Genomic DNA, 18,375 nt, shown 5'->3' with positions numbered 1-18,375 from the left:
TCAACCTGCCACACAACTACAAAAACTAGAAATATATTAAAACTACAACTATGCCAAATTACAAAAACTACCAAGATATTAAAATGATGTATAAAAAGCTGGCACCATATGTCCTGGGCATTATCAAAAGACTCTCCAATATTGGCCTTTTGTTCATGTTTAAGATTGAAACTGGTTATATCTGCAGCAAATTTTGAAAATATGGATAATCATAAAATTTTCACAAAGTTTATTTGTTTTTAATATTCTATAATCAGATCACTTTATTCTTTCTTTCTAAATTTTTTCTTAAATACCTAGTTATGAGTAAAATATCAGTTTAATATTTTATATATATATGTAGTTTCAAGAATCAATTCACAAAATTTCTATATTTGAAAGTATTATCTTATATATTCATTGCATAGTTTAAATAACAACTTTATAATTTAATTATACAAATTTAATTATACAAAGAATTTATATATTCTTTGAACAAATATTGACCAAAGTACCTACCCTGGACTCAATATGTTATAGATCTAAGATAGAGATAATGTTTAACAGGGAAGAAAAAAATTTATAACCAATAATATAATTAATGCTATAAATATACATGATAGTTACTCTAGGAACATATAGCACAAAAAATAATTTTCTTCCAAACTTGCATTATAAGTTTAGGATGTCTATGCAGATGGAATTTTACATATGTAGTGAGCATGAACCAACCATTTACTAGGTAATAGTTATTTATATCTATGTCATCATGGTTCTATTTCCGCTACTTAAATTCTATTGAAGTATTATCTAAAAGATCTTTCTTTACATATATATGTTTTAATTACTAATAGTCCCTAAAGAAAAAATATAAATGTATCTATCTATCTATCTATATCTATATCTATATATATATATATATATATATATATATATATATTTAAATTAGTAGTGCCACAATAATATTTCTATACTTAAGAATTAAATTTCATAAGTCTAAGACTCTACTTTGTTAATCAAAATATAAGAATTACTAAAATACTGTGGCCAGTGGCATAAATTAACAAGAATAAATCCTGATCTTTCAGAGACCTTAGCCTTAAAACATGACTATAAACACAGAACTGGATGTTTTGAACAGTTTACTATACAGGAATCATATTCAATTTATCTTACTTTTTCTTTCCTTTCTTTAAGATGTTTCTCACTATGTTTCTCAGCCTGGTTTCAAACTTCTGGGCTCAAGTGTTGTCTCTTTCCTCAGTTTCCCAAGGGTGGACTGTAGGCTTTTGCCATATCATCAGCTTATCTGATTTTTCTGCTGCAGATGGCACAGGTATGCTTATATGTATGCTTGGGTAACAGATATACTGTTTCTATAAGGTGCGTATGTGAGTGTGTGTGTGTATCATTTTTAACCTAAAGTAATTATATCTGCTTCACGCTGTGAATAGTGCTGATTTTAATATAAAATTTATTTATTTATTTAGTCTTTTTTGTTGTTTTGTTTTTTGGTGCTGGGTTTCAAATCAAAACCTCATGGATGCTGGGCAAATATTCTGCCACTAAGCAACATTCTCATGCTATATATTATTTTATATAATCAGTAAATGCCCTCAAAGAAGAAAATATATTTTCTTAATATAATATTTCCATAAAAATAAATCAAGCTTATAAATACCCAAGAAATATTAAAATATACAAACTGAAATGGAATCAATTCATTTCATTTAAATGACACATAACTTTGTGTGTGTCCCCTTTAAATCACTGAAAAGAGATGATCTAGGTTAATTTATGAGAAAAATAGTCACAGTTGACTCATTAATTCATGTGAATGAAGCTATTTCTGACAAATAAAGGAGATGACATTGTTACTGTATTTTGGGGTATAATTTTGCTTTTGTATAAAGTTATATCATATGACTGTCTGGTTATATTTCATTTGGAACATTTTATAAACATCACAAATCAAAGAAAAAGAAAAATTGAAATAAATCTTTATTTTAACTGAGAAATCAGATCTTGGCACTGAAAAGCATAAAGGAAATTATTCAAATTAAAATGTGCAGGACTATTTTTAAAGTTTCTAGAAGTGCAATAAAATTGTAAGCAAATATAAAATACTGTGTTTACCCATCCTATCCCCCAGAAATTATATTTGTTATTAATATCCTGAGAATATAATACTTCATAGGAGGCTCTCTTTTCACTTAGTAGTTCTTATTCCTGATGACTGAATCATTTTGCAAATTCCTATGTAATAGATTATAGAGCTAAATTATTTAAGATAGTAGTCTGATATATTTACATAAATACTTTTAATACATCCAAATTAAGCAGTGGACTTGATTGCAATAATCTGGATTACCACTATACGATTTACTATGTGTCCCTTATAAAGTCACACACTCTCACCTCAACTCTCTTTTTCTTTTTTGCCTTTATTTTGTTTATTTTTATGTGATGCTGAGGATCGAACCCAGGGCCTCATGCATGGTAGGCAAGTACTCTGCCACTGAGCTACAACCCCAGCCCTGACCTCAACTCTTAATCTGTAAAATGGTATCAGAATTTGTCTTAACTTCACAAATTTACTCCAAAATTTAATATAATGAGTGAGTGCCATATAAGCCATTCATTCATACACAACAAAATTGATAAAAAGGGAATGAAAACAGTTTTTTTGTTCCTCCTAGAGAGACAATAGATCTCTGAAGAGAATTAGAATGTCTATACCATAGTGGAAGATTTTCTGATGCTATCTCATATTTCCAGAATATGTCCAGAAATTAAATCTACACAGATCATTTTTAAAACAAACTACTATAAACACTACATCAAAGGTACTGTGGAAGATATGCAAAAGTTAAATTTGAACAAGATCAATTTATGTATTTGCCTATTCCAAAGCATCCAGCTTTCCCCTAGTATCTCTCAGAAAGGTTTGATTGCCTAAAAATAAACTCCCCCACTAACTCTTTTCACTTTCCAGCTTATATCATTGCCTCTCTTTCCTGAAATTTGCCCCCCTTATGTTTTTTTTTTTTTTTTAACGATTTAACTATCTATAATGGATATTGGGATATAGTGGCCACATTCTTCCTGTTGGAGGAAAGAAGAAATTCTTTGCCCCGGTGCTGAGATACCTGCCAGAAAGCAGACCTCCATTCCTTGCCCCTTTAGAATGGTTTTCATCATAAAAATAACACCTTGTGCTTCCTATTAAATTCTTCAACTTAGATCTGGACAACGCAGAGGTTATTTCAAGTCAGGACGACCTAAAAGTTCATTACAGGTAGAGAGTTCCCCACAGAGAGAGCTGCAGATTCCAAAGAGACAACACTACAGCTAGATTTGCCCTCTGCTTAGTCTTGTTTCCTTCCTTTTTTGTTCTGATGATGTTGATCCCAAATGTTCCCCTTAATGAACTTCACCTACGTATTTGGTTGTGGGAAAGCCATATTTGAGAAACCATCCATATCCTTTTCAGGGAGTGTTAAATTTTCATTCTAATTCCTTCTCAAAGCTTTCAGAGCATGTTAGCAGTTATTAATCCCACTAAAAAGTATAGAATATGCACACACTCTACACAGCTATTTAAAAATTTGCAGTGACTTCTGTATTGAATAACAATACAATTAGTATTGCATCATTATTTGTCCATTTGTTATGTCTGAAAGACAAGGTGTTTTATATTATCTTATGCCTCTTTATTGTCTAGGAGACTACATGAGGCCTTAGAAGTTAGGTGACTCAATTTTGACACTCTTTTCAAGTATACACTTAAAAAGTATCAGGCACATAGTATGTGTGTAGTAAACAGTAATTGTTATTGCTATTATGATTTTTATAATACTATATATATGTGTATATACATATACACACACACTATTTTTGCTTTAATAACTATAAAGTTTACTGAGTCACAAACAGCTTTTATAATATACAGAGTCAAAAACTATTATGCCATTTATATCAGGAGAAAATTGAAGTTCAAAAGAAGTAACTTGTCTAAAATCATGTGATTATGTTAGCTAACATCAAACTATGTCTTTTTGAACACTGTCTCAATGTTTTCACACTTGTATATTCATTTAATTTTTCTTGTGTATGAATAGGTTTCCCTTTGGTTTTAATTACACAACATTCTTTTTACAGTTTGCATGTGGAAAGAATTAAGCTAGATGGTGGTAACACATATAAACATGACACGGTTTCTGATGTGGAAGATAACTGAAAATCCCCTAAGTTCCTTTTGGGAGAGATCACATTGTATAATTTTGCAGCGTCTTTACTAACAATGTTAAAAAAAAAAAAAAGTTGAACTGCTTAAATAATTTTAGAGTGAACAAAAATATAACAGAAAGAGGTAATAATTTTCAGTTATTGATCTTTTTTTAATAACTTTATACTTTTGCAAACCTTTTGTGCACTACAGCACTTGGTCTGTGGAAGGTTTTTAATCAAAGTTACAATCTCATAATTGGGTGAACAGCATGTTTCTCCTAATGGTCTAGAGTATGACTTACTGTCCTTCATATGGCAAAACTATATCCATCCTGAAACTCCAGATCAACTGGCATCTTTTTCTGTAACTCCTCTTTAACCACAGAAAGAAACCTATCTTCAACGCTTCTGTATTTCACTCAATATGTATTACATACAGTCAAGTGTACTATTATTACTTGTGTATGTAAGCGCATGTCTGCTGCAGTATGGACTCACAACGAAGGACTGTTCTTTGCTTTCATGTCCTCAGCATTCCCTGATGTTGTTTCACCCCTCAATAGTTAGTATGGTTGTCTGAATTAGTCTGTAAAAATAGCATTCAGCCAGGTGCAGTGGCAAGCACCTATAGTCTCAGCTACTCAAGAGGAGACACAGATACTCTCTTAAGAGGAGGACAATTTAAACCTAGGAGTTCAAAACCAGTGCAGGCACCAGTCTATCTCAAAAAAGGAAGACTAAACAAATAAAAAGTAGCAGTCAATAGTCCTTAACAATTTAAATAGTCCTTACTATTCCTATGTATTTGCTTAAGAGAGCCTTCAAATGTAAGAAAGAATGAAGATCATAATGCCATAAATCAAATGTATATGATTTCCTCTTCATTTACATAGGTAAAAAGTAACTCCAATGTACATAAGCTTGATGTCTGTGACACCCACCTTAATAATTCATATAATTTCTAATTATTAGAATATAATTTCTAATAAAACAACATCAAAAAATATGTGTTTCAGAAAATTCGGTCTTATGTACCAGAATATTCACATAGTATGCTTCTGTATGAGTCTCATCTTAAACTTAAAAGTATTGATTAAGATAATTGGTGCCAGATAATAGTCTTATTGTTTATAGGTCAATCAAAAATCAATTTCTCCCTCCTTCAATGTAGTTCCAAAAGAAAAAGTATACACAGTATCTCTCAAGCACTGGCCAATTATTTTCTATCCTTACTCTTAATTTTTTCCAGACCCATGGAGATACACTTAATAAGACTTTTTATACTAGGCATCAGTGGATTGCTGATGAAGTGAATCACCAAATATCCAGTTATAAATTCATAATCAAAGCAATGGCAGCATAAACTAGGTTTAAGTGATGCTGTTTGCTTCATGGAGAATGAGGATCTCAAAGATGATATAGGTTTTCTGGATAGTCATAAACTTGGACAAAATTCCAAATCATCCCTCCTTTTAAAAAGAAAAAAAATATTGGTGTTAGGAGGAAATATATAAATGGAATAGAGTGACATTCAACAATGTATGCCAATTTTTTCTATAATCTTTTTAAAATACCATTATGTAAAATCATAATATACTAATCAAATTATAATAAAATTATCACATAGACTGTCTTGTTTATGTGCTTCTTTTTTGAAAGTCAAAAAAGTTAGTATAAATTCATGGGTTTTAGCATTTGAGAGATAGTAGAGTCTAGGCAATCATGAATTAATATTTCATAATAAAAGTACATACCTAATTTTTAACCCTTTTTTATATTTTTTCCTTTCTATAAAGTTGTTATGCTTATCACATGTACCTATTATTTTTTTGAGTTATAACTCACGAAGCACAAAATTCACTCATTTTAAGTGCATTATTGAATTTTTTTATATTTACAGTACTGTTATTTTCATAATCGAATTTTTTTTCATGTTTAAATTAACCCTCCAAAAGTAGCAAAGCAAAAGGGGAAAAAAAAGACCAAAACTACCAAATCTATTTTTTTCTTTTCTTTTCTAAGTGTATATTAATCATACAGCATAATGGGATTCACTGTGATGTAGTTGTACCTAAGTTTGTTCCTACTCTGCAAAGCATCAACACTCAAAGATATTTTACCTTACTGTTGTGAAATGTTTGATAGGAGAAGTTAGGGAAAATCTATGACCTATTGAGCCCATGCTGTATTAACTTGAAAAATTAAGCAACAGACACTTAAGGAGCAAGAAGAGAGACCCAAAACAAAGGAAAATATTTTACAAACTCTATTTGTGGTATCAGTTTAATATCTTCAGGTCATATTTAAAAATTAAAAAAATTACTTCTTGGTATTAATAGGAATAAAACAAAGTTATTCTAGTTAAATAGACCCAAGAGTTTCTATTAATGCTTCCAAAAGATAGCCCTAAAGTCAATGTCACAAACCTAGAATGCTTCAACCCACTCACTATAAATTTATGATGACAAGTTTCAATATAATGCAACACAGGTGAAAATATCTACTAACAAAAGCATCTTAATAGAAAACCATGTAAATATCATTGCAAAATGAATAAGTTCAGATGTCAGTTAACTCAGCCTCAGCTATTTCTTTTGTTGAGTTACTAAAATCTTAAGTTTCTATGTTTGATCTCTGCTCTTACATGGGAGATCTGATGTGAAACAGTCTTTTAAAATAAATATCAGAATGAAACCTTTAGAATAAGAACCCACTCATCTGTCCATGAGAAAATACAGTCTTCTTTTTGCAGATGTAATTTAAAGAGGCAACATTTTGTTAAAATTGGCATAGAAATGAAGACTAGATTAGTACTTGTCCAGGAATTTGGGATAATACTGGTCGGTTTAAGATTGACAGCCAAAGACCAAGAAGACCTCATGATAAGCCAAACCAGGATGCCCACACAACTCCTACTCTAGTCTAGGTCCAACTTCACTTAAGACAGTAAGACAACACTTGGCTACATCTACTACAGAGCCTAATCCTTCAGCCACAAGAATTTTTCAAAAGATTGAGAAAGGTTGATTTCTGAAACTTGCTGAAGTAATAAGGATTTTCTGAAGGTTTGGTAGTCTCCTGATTCTGAAACTTCCTTCCAAGTGTGTATTTCCCTGAAAATGCTTAACCACAACAAAGAATGACTAGGGAGAACACCTCAAATTCCAGTAAAAAAATAAAAACTACTTTATACTAAGCTACAAGTTCACAATTATCATTACCATTTCTTTGAAACCCATATATATGCCAAGTACTTATTCCAATATTGTGGACATTCATATGATCACAAATCTACTGATGAACTTAAAATCCCCTCATGAATATTTAAATACAGGCTTGTCATATATTATAAATATTATATTCTATGCAGTAAAATAGGGCTTATTAACATTATGTGAGACAGTAAGCCAACTCTTTTCATTATTCCTAATTATATGTAGATTATGATTATAAGCAGGTAAAAATGTGAGAAACATCCCTTTACCTCATTTTGACCAATATTTTCACTTTTCTCTAGAGCTTTCAAAAAAGTTGTTTGATTTAATAGCAGTCTCAACTGGTTTACAACTTATCCCCTTTTATTTCTCAGGCAAGATCTATGGAGATGTTAATGAGTACAGTAATGGCTTAATAGGCAACAGGAGAAAAACTTTAAAGGTGTAAATAATCAACCAGCTGAGAAATCAAGCAGTGTTAAGTAAATATACAAGCTAGAAACCCTATTTATACAGTCATACACATTGCTCATTCCATAAAGACAAACACAAAACATACCTGCTTGACCCGTGGTGATGCTAACAGCAGCAAAGAGCCTCTGGGATCGGCTCAAGTCAGAAACTCCGTTCACAGCTTCCACTTCAAAGGTGTAATTGGCATGGGCTAGCAGGTCCATGACAGTGACGTAGTTATCCTCTAATCCAGTCTGCTGGGGCATGTACCCAATGTTACTCCCACAGGGCACACATTCGCCCTGCTCCCAACTGCATCGCTTACACAGTATCCTGTAGGTGACATCGTTCCTTCCCCCATTGTCTGCAGGAGGACTCCATTCCAAACTTACTGTGGTTTGGTTGATGTTGAAAATGAGGTTCTGTGGTGCAGATGGAGGCCCTTTAGAAACCAAAAGTAAATTACAAATAAACAAAAATAGAGAAAACAAAATGAAAAACAAAATCTATGTGGGACTATTAAGCTAGTGGCCCAATTACCAAAGAGGAAACTAGCTGAAATGCTTTCTTTCACAATAAACATTTCACTACCTTTACTAGAGAAGCTATATAAAAGCCTCCTTGAATTCACTTGGCAAGAGACTTTATTTATTTTCCATTTAATATGTCAAAATGAAAACAGGATAACAAGTGTCTTTGTACTTTTGCCACAGTCTTTAGCTATTTTTCTTCCAAGCAATTAAAAAAAGAACAGTTAAGGCACCTAGAAAAACAGTTGTGCAGTTGTTCACAAATAGTTTTCCTTTTAACTGTATAACAGAAAAAAATATTTATTCATTCATAATGTGCTCAGGAATAATTTATAGTAATGTGTAGGACTGGCTTTGGATTTGGGCCTCTAAAACACTCTTAATAGAAACACCAATGTGTGATTTGCTCTATTTAGCAATGTGATTTTAATTCAGAAAACATTAATTTTAATCACATTTCATATACCTTCAAGGCTCTAAGAACTTTTAATTTTATGATTTCTATTAAGTACATGTGAAAATGTTATAAAAATATATCCTAATTTTGGAGAAATGAATACTACATGGAAAATGATATGATATACCTATTTTATATTACTTAACTTAGTTCATGGAAAGTTTCCAGAATATTTAAGAACAGTTAACAATTTTTTTTACAAATTCAATAGCTTTTTCAGTCATTCCACAACTAAATGGAAGGGCTCTGAAAGCCCTTTATTAATTTCACATCATGAACTTACTTGTGCATGCAACATACGGTGGATCAGATGGAGCCCTATAATACCCATCTTCACATTCACACCTGGAGGATCCTTCTCGATCAGAGGAACTGTGGGTCGGGCAACGAGAGCACTGAAGATCTTGTGAGGAAGATTTGTAGAACCCACGGCCACAGGCTGGGTGAGCAAGAGAAAGTGAAAATAGGAACATAAGAGTAAATAGAGTGTTTAAATAAAATAGAGACATTTAGCCAAGAATAAAGTATCAAATTTGTTTTATAAAAACAAGTTTTTCAAGATATGTTTTAGTATATGTCAATAACTCAATGTTATAATACATCTTAAAACAAAATAATGGAAACAAAATGATACAGCTGAAATTGCACCTTTACTTGGCAATAGTCCAAAGTCTACAGTGCAAAACTGAACACTAGCCTAATTTATTTAGAGAAAATCTTAGAATATTTACTGCAGATATTTAAGTCAAATTTAACTTTGATTTCAGCAATAATTGATGCTGTCAGTCTACACTAGCACATTCAAAGTTATGTTTCCTTAGTCTCCTGTAGCTGTAAATTAACTTATTAAGGTGTTAACTTGGCTTGCGTTAAAAAATACTAGTATAATATTAATTAACAAAGTAGTAATAAGATGTAAAATCTTTCACCTAAATATGACAGATCTATCTGTACCCAACTTCTCAGGAACTTTGAGATATAATTTCAACCATCAAGTTATCAAGCAGGCTGTTTTCCACATGTGAGTGGCTTTTGTTACAAAAGATAACAAAATCCTATGTCTAGCAGATGGCTAAACCACCAGAAATAGGGAAAGTCATCCACGCTAGAGATATAATAACCTTTTCTCTCCTGTGCTAAGAGAGGTTAAGGGTTTAGTCACATTGACCCAGCAACTGCTCTTAGCAGTGAACTGAGATACTGATGTTTGCCACCTCCTAATGAAGCTGCTCATATTTACTTAGATTTTGATATTAAATTAGCTATCCATGTATGATTTCATATCCCTGCATATTATGTATTTATGTTTATCTTCAATTAAAAAATAAGCATGTTGAATTTTTTCATTATTTTTTATTTTATTAGTTGATGATATTCTACATTGAATATATTAAATAAATTTGGTATACCCTTAATATTTATTAAATGAATATCTATTTAAGTATTTGTGATCATCAATTTTAATAAAACAATAAATCATATCCACAAAGAAGAGGTAGTGAATATTTTTTAACAACTCAGTTTTAAATTTTAACTTATTATTGGCAAGTTTATTTAATGTCCTTTACTTGGGCACTAGTCAGAAAATTAATTACATTTTCACTCTTATAGGGTGGGAAGTAGGAAAAATCCTATCAATTTTTTGAGATGACTTAAGATGGCATAATATCCAGAAAAAATGTTAGTCATTCTTTACTTTTGCTTACATGTTGAATAATTAATACATAATTCTAATATATCTGAGAGCTCAAAATCATTATTTATGCTCTAAGAAGACTATTTTACATGATCAAAGTTACATAACTTAGATAAATTTAATTAAAATGAGTTATAGTGTGATAGATAACATAGATATATAGCTCTTAGATACATAGACACTTAGATATGCAGAACTACCACCACTACATTGTAAATGCATAATCCAGTGCTGTGATCAGAAGCCACTTTGCTAACTACCTTTTGTTGGCTTCTCAAAATTCATACAAATGTATAACAATTACAAACAAATTAGATGAAGAAGCATCATGCCTCTTCACATATTCTCAGTAGCAATTACTATAAATCTAAGAGAAAATAATTAGATAAATTATAAAAATACGATAACAAAACTATAACACCTACAGATGGGATCTTGCCACATTAGAGACTGGTTAAGGGGAGGGACAAAGGATTTGGCTAGATTTCTCAAGATGAAAAATCTTTATTCTTTAAATATCCATCATATCTTATTTTATGTATTATCTATATTCAAAGATTAAAGATCCTGTGCCAAAGATCAAAGATCCTATGCCAAAAACCAGAGAAAGTAATGCTTTACTTACAACCTGAAGTTTGAAATTTTAGGGTCTGAGAAGTAAAGGAGACACAGAACAGAAACAATGAGAAAAAAAAGAAAAGATACACCATGTGTGTATTTTATTAGACTATATGTGTATTTATTTATTTTTTAGGGAGGTTAGGGAGCAGAGAACCAGGGAACCACATGACAATATGATTTGACATTTATTAGGTAGGTTTCCACAATTAGTATGAAGAAAACTACTGCTTTCCAATGGAATCACCAATAAAAGCCTCTTAAGTAAAAGGCAACTGCAAGTCTCCATTTTCCCAATGAATTAGGGAGTTCATTTAATGTTTAACTTAAATGATTTCAAAAATATCTATGCACACATATATGCATATATATTCCATATATGTGATAACTACTGTTGAGAAATATGAAACTCTTATCACTCAATTTTCCAATTACATTAAATTTTCTTCTCCTTTTAACAGATGGGAATACAAATTTGAATAAAAAGTAACCTGAGTTCTTCAAATAATTCCACATGACTATGTTAAAATTGGATTTAAGACACCGGACTACTGACAACTATAAGCTATTCACTATAGAATCAGCCAAATTTTGGTATTTATTTAATGGATATCAAGGGCTTTGTAACTCTAAAATAATTTTCAATGAATTTTTATTATCTTTTACCATGCATTTCCACTAATTTAAAAGCTATTATTTTAACTTAGAAAACTATAAAATAATATCCTGGCACACCTTAAGAAGTGCTATTAAATAGGCATTCTCAATACTACCATGAATTTTGGCACTGATTACTACCTGAAAAATTATGGAGTACATGTGCAGCTATCATTAAATAGACAATAGCAATACCAGAAAAGTCTTGAACTTTTTTTCTTTAAAGTAATATTCTGTTTCTGTTGAGTTAATATAGAAAATTATAAGTTGTAATGAGCCAGTTTTCATTTTAACCTCTAAAGAAACTACCAATTCAGAGTTATTAAAAATAAGTACAAAACTTTGGAGCAGGAGTATTAAAAGTGAAGCCAAGAAGATGTGAAGACAAAAGCTGAGTCTCTTAGGATAATACTGAGCAATTGGGTGGTAGAAGTCTTGGGAAGCAAGTAACAGATGTTCTTAAAATTAGAAATTGTGATAAGATATCCACACAAAAGAGCTTGAGGCCAATACTCAATGAGAGAAACCGGGTGAAGCGGCGTATCTGAGAGCCATACACATAAGGAAGCATTAGATCAGCTCTCCAGCTGAACCAAAAAAATCTTCATGGAAATCCAGGCAATTTCTCCCCTGTATAAATGCAGCAGGTTTTCTAGAAATTATTAGGAAAAAGTCTTTAGAGGTAAATGTCTTCCAAATCCTCAAAGATAAATTCCCTTTACATGTAATTATTAAGTATATAAGAAAAACTTTCTAGGAATTGTTCAACAGCAGCCTTACAAATTTTTCATCCTTTGCTGTATTTCTCAAATTGCTCAAAGCACTTGGACTTGAAGCAACTTTTAATTGATGTAGCACACTCACGACAGTAAAGTAAAATAAGAAATGTAACATTTCAATTTCCTGCCTTTGGATGCTTTTTGATTTTTTTAATCTACATATTGTTTTAGTATTAACATTGTGCTATATTGATGAAAATTGGGAATATGTATGGAATTTCTTTCAAATATTTAATTACTTTTGTAAAAAAAAAAATCTCCCCCCTGTTATATAATAATACTATCTTTCTGTGTGAACACAAAGGCCTGACATTTACATATTTGGTTGTTCTTTAGTCTTTGGGGCCTGAATACATAAAATAAATTTGTTATTCCAGAGCCACGAACTGTAATCTTGTCAGATTTCACATGGTAAGCAAGTTACTGCTTATTCTGTTCTTTAAATGAAAAACCATAAAAAAGGGGTAGAGAGAGAATCTAGGAAACACGTGAAACTTCTGTATAATAGACAGTAACAATGTCATCCACTATAATATAATCTAATATACTTCATTGTAGCACACTAAAAGATCTGCAAGATTTACTGTGAAAAGTATAGCTTATTATGATTATATTAAACTATTTCTAAATAAGAATACCTTGTCCTTATATAACTGAATTGATTAAAGTAATATTTGGGATTTAAATTCTTTATAGAAGAAAACAAAAGGCAAGAGAGTTTCCCTTAATGACCCAAGAATAATAATACTGCACCAAAATTCTGAATGCAAAATATTTAGTATGTAAGAAAACTTACACTAAAAGTTTGTATGATAATTCTCTATTGAATTCTTCTAACAATCCTATATTCCACCTTCAATGTTATTAAAGGTTATTGCCTTCAATGCATAACAAGTATTAAAATGACAGCTATCTGGCCTCAGAGTCTGTAAAGGCTTCAGACAGTCAATTGGACAATCATGGTACTGTCACAACTACTCTGTTCTAACTGAACAATCTAAAGACCATCTGAAAAGCTGCATAGTAATTTCCAATCATCTGGGGTACATAATTAGGTAAAATTAATCATCCCTTCTAAATGCAGATGCAAATAATCAGAGGTTCCCTGGTTCATATGGGTAAGCTTGGGTGACATCCTATGTGATTATTATTTCTAATGATTCCCTTCCCACAGTCTTGTCCTAAAAATTCTATGTAATTGTAGATTTCTTATACAGTTAAAACAAAAATTACTTGCTGGTACTCAACAGGCTCTCAATTTTTAAAAATCTTAAGCTTCAACTTTTATTACCAACATCCTTGTCATTATTCTGGACAAGAGTACTCTGATTATCTATATCTTAGTTGGCTGTTCTCCATAGCTTCCACATCAGTGAATCTTTGAAAAGGCATTATTGGCTGGGTGCTGTGGTATATGCCTGTAGTCCCAGCCCCTCAGGAGGCTAAAGCAGGAAGATTGCAAGTTCAAAGCCAGCTTCAGCAACTTAGCAAGACACTGTCTAAAAATGAAAAATAAAAATAACAAAGGGTTGGGTATGTGGCCTACAGGTTAACTGCCCCTGATTTTAATCTCCAGTATGTGTGTGTGCATGTCTGTGTGTGTGTGTGTGTGTGTATATATATATACATATATTATTTTGACTCAATATTAATCATTAAATCATTACTGAGTCTGAACATTTCTATATTTCAAAAGGTTTCCAGGTGTTCAGAACCAACATCCTGGAAGTTCCAGATCTCTTCTTAAAACTATCAGCCTCTAAAGGTAAATGATAATAAAATGTCACCAAGATGAAACTTTAAGGTAAAATGAGATAACATCAAGAATGTTAATGAATTAAAATGGCAAGAAAAATAGCAACACCAAAATTAAAATGCATACATAGGCCAATCAAAAAGTAGGTGAAAAAATCTGAATAGATGTTTCTCCATGAAGATATACAAATGGCCAATGAGCACATAGAATGACACTCAACATTATTAGCCATTAAGAAAGTGCAAACCGAAACCACATTTAGTAAGATGACTATAATAAAAAAGCAAATGGCAAATACTAGATAGAATAAAGAGGAATTAGAAAGTTCCTACACTGCTGGTGGGAATATAAAATAGTATACCCAATTTGAAAATGATTGGTAGTTTTCCTCAAAAGGCCAAAACTTGTTAATATAAGAATCAACAATTCCAATCTTTGGTATATGTAAGACTAATCACAATATATATTTATACAAAACCTCACATGGGAATATTCATAGCAGATAGAAAGTAAAAACAACCCAAATATCTATCAACTAATGGATGACTATTATTTGCCAATGAAAAGTAGAAACACACTGACACATAGTAAAGCAGATGAACCTTGAGAACTGACTGCACAAAAGAATTTCATCATAAAAGAGTCTATCCTGTATGATTCCATTTACATGGAATATTCAGAATAGGAAAATTTATACATATAAAATATAGATTATTGGTTGTCTAGAGATGAATATATGAGGAAAAAACGGCAAGGAACTGTTAGAGAGTACAGGGTTAATTTTCAGGGTGATGTCAATGTTCTAAAATTGATTTGTAGTGATGATCCTACAATTCTATGACTACTAAAAACCATTAAATTGTACACTTCAATAGGGGAACTCTATGGTATGCGAATTACATTTCAACTGAGCTTTCATAACAAACCCAGTTAATAATGTTACTTTGAATCTGAACATTTAAAAACATTAATAAAATAGCAAATATTATCTAAATTACTGTATCTTTCTAACATGTATACTATTGAGCTATTTTTATAAAGTTGTATCTAGGTTCAAAAAAATTACCTGAGAGTAATTTAAAAACTTGGAAACAATGTCAGTGCATTGTTGTTACTCTTTTATTAATGTGGTGTGTACTTTTAGAGTTGTGTAAATAATAGTTTATATGTTATCTGAGGAATGAATAGTAATTTTATAATGTAAAAGAAACAGCTTTTCATCAATACTATGTGTATATTTGGGAGAGATTTTTTATTCATTATATAAAAATGGTTGTAATTGAATATCTGACTAGCTCCTAAACATTTTTACTCTTTACACATAGTACTTTGTCAGACAGAGCTGGTTTCCTTCACCCACCTACTCCCACTCTGCCTCCCCTGCAAGCTAACTGAATAGAACTAAACTCAGCTTCCTTAGGTTTTACTCCATTTCCAAACCTGTGAGTTTAAGCACAATTGAACTTTTTCTGGAGGAATTATATATGTCTGTGTAAAATATGAGGCTTTGCAGATGTTTCCGGCCACAGTTCCACAGCTGCAAAGAGTTTATTAATTATGAACTATAAGTGGATTGTTCTGTAATTGAAACTTTCTGGGCTTTAATGTTATTGTAGAATCTACATACATACATACTTGAGGATTCTAATGAATGCTGTTATTTTATTTATTACAGATGGACATTTTACTTAATTCAGGCAAAACCAGTCTGTTTCCATAGGAGCTTTCAAATATTTTTGTCATGTTAATATCTGTGCTTCTATAAGGCAAACAGGAGAGCACAGCTTGTAGAAATAGTACTCCCACTGCTCAAAGTGCTGACCTCATCTGGGACAGACAGATCCAGAATCTGTATTTTAATCCTATTGACAGTGCCCCAGTGGGAATAATTACAAAAGTCCGTCTGAAATCCAGACCTCCTGTCGGTGATATGCTATGATTTTTCACGTTGAGAATGAACAGCAGGCAGGGAGGATAGAAACAACATGATGTAATGACTGTATTATAGTTTGTGAGACACCATCCGTATTACCTTGCAACTAACTTGCAAGAGCTTAGAAAATATGCAGAACATAAAAGTTGTGAAATCAGGTAACCAAGTTCCTGAAAACAGTTTGGGAATTTTGAAATCTACAATAAAAATTCATTTCAGGTCATTAAAAATGTGTATTGTGTATGTGTGTTTGTTAGGCATTATTTAATTAAGCAGTTAATTTTATTGATATTATATGGTGCAAATAAAACATATACAACAAGAAACATTTAAAAGTTTTATTTTTAAGACTTTTAATGCAAAATGATATAAAACAAAGCCTCACATAGACACATTTTAATTATTATTATTACTTTTGAGAGAGAGAGAGAGAGAGAGAGAGAATTTTTTAATATTTATCTTTCAGCTTTCGGTGGACACAACATCTTTATTTTATTTTTATGTGGTGCTGAGGATCGAACCCAGCGCCGCGTGCATGCCAGGAAAGCGTGTTACCGCTTGAGCCACATCCCCAGCCTGACACATTTTAATTAAACTATCAAGTTAGAATATTCTAAGAATATTATTAAGGTCCAGAGTTAAACCACTCTTTATATTACTAGAACATCATCATAATTCTGATATCACAGTCAAAATGATTATTAAAAGGAGAAAGTCTATCTTTTTTATCTTACTTATTTTGTTTTATAAATATTAGACTGTGATGAAGAAATAATGTAAAATATAAAAAGAGAGGTGGATTTTAACTTAAAGGATCTGTGTTAGAATATATTCCACCACTTTACAGAACATAGTTCACACTGAGTTTCAATTTCCTTGTTTTCTTGTTATTTACTCTCAAGTACCATGAACAAAGTAGTTATTTGTTATGCTTCTATCTGAAAAGACTGTATTAATAATAACAGAGTAATCATTTATCTAGCTGTTAGACTATGCAATGATTGTTTTTAAGTGAAATGCTATCTTTAAGTTGGATGAACTCTCACACGCCTGTAATCCCATGCACTCAGAAAGCTGAGGCAGGAGACAGCCTCAGCAATTTAGCAAGACACTATCTCAAAATAAAAAGTAAAAAGGACTGGGAATATATCTTTGGGTAGAGTATCCTTGGGTTCAATCCTCAGTACCAAAAGAAAAAAAGAGAAAGAGAGAAAAAAAATTTTATTTTAAAACCATATATATATCCTATTACTCCATCCCATAAAACAACCATCGACAAATGTGCAATACACCCACTTAGTCCTTCAGTAGTGCCTCAGCAAGTGTATGAAAGGCAGGTTCCAGAAGAGCCATCCTGAATGCACAGTATCCCTGACAGTGTCAGTTACCTCTCAGGGTTCTCTCTGCCTAGGATTCATCTCTAGCTCTGTAACACTGTTGTCAAATCCTGCATAGATGTGGTTCCCAAAGATGTGCACATTCATTTCGACTCATGCAGATAAAGATACAGAGTGGGTTTTTAAAACCAGGTGAAAATTATATGATTCACTAAAATATATAATATGTATATAAAACGTTTACACATGTGTTTTTTTAAAGAGAGAGAGAGAGAGAGAGACAGAGAGAGAGAGAGAGAATTTTTTTTTAATAGTTACTTTTTAGCTTTCGGTGGACACAACATCTTTGTTTGTATGTGGTGCTGAGGATCGAACCTGGGCCGCATACATGCCAGGTGAGCGCGCTACTGCTTGAGCCACATCCCCAGCCACAACACACGTATGTTTTTAAAATGAACTTTACATATATGTTTTAAGATGAAAAGTAATATTACTTCTACTCTAAATCTACAGCAAAACTGTAAAACATTTTAGGGGGAGCAAGCTTAACAAACTTAAATGTTATATGACATATTTTTAGCAACTGAAAAAGAGTGGAATATTTGTAACAGTAATATTTTATTGTACTAAAAGTTTTTCTTGAGCACATGCAATTATGAACAGGAGTCTTCTATGAAGAAGTTTCTTAAACTACAATTACATTACAAAGATTTCAGACAGTGTAATATTTATGCC

General features: G+C 31.7%; 1 protein-coding gene across 7 annotated transcripts in view; it reads right to left on the bottom strand.

Moving 5' to 3' along the window:
• The window catches only part of Epha7 (EPH receptor A7), a 182,128-nt gene that overhangs the window by 114,786 nt on the left and 48,967 nt on the right, over positions 1-18,375 (bottom strand). For all 7 annotated transcript variants that reach the window (XM_046431232.2, XM_046431223.2, XM_046431240.2 and 4 more), the window contains exons 4-5: positions 9,148-9,303; positions 7,984-8,319 (exon numbers count right to left, since the gene is read on the bottom strand). In XM_046431232.2, coding sequence (XP_046287188.1) covers positions 7,984-8,319; positions 9,148-9,303 — 492 coding nt within the window. The remainder of the gene's footprint in view (positions 1-7,983; positions 8,320-9,147; positions 9,304-18,375) is intronic.

The sequence above is a fragment of the Marmota monax genome, unplaced genomic scaffold, assembly GCF_021218885.2.
Source record: "Marmota monax isolate L192 unplaced genomic scaffold, Marmota_monax_Labrador192_F-V1.1 WCK01_AAM20220418_F8-fsc00013, whole genome shotgun sequence".
Classification (NCBI taxonomy): Eukaryota; Metazoa; Chordata; class Mammalia; order Rodentia; family Sciuridae; genus Marmota; species Marmota monax.
This window is presented reverse-complemented; position numbering and strand designations above follow the sequence as displayed.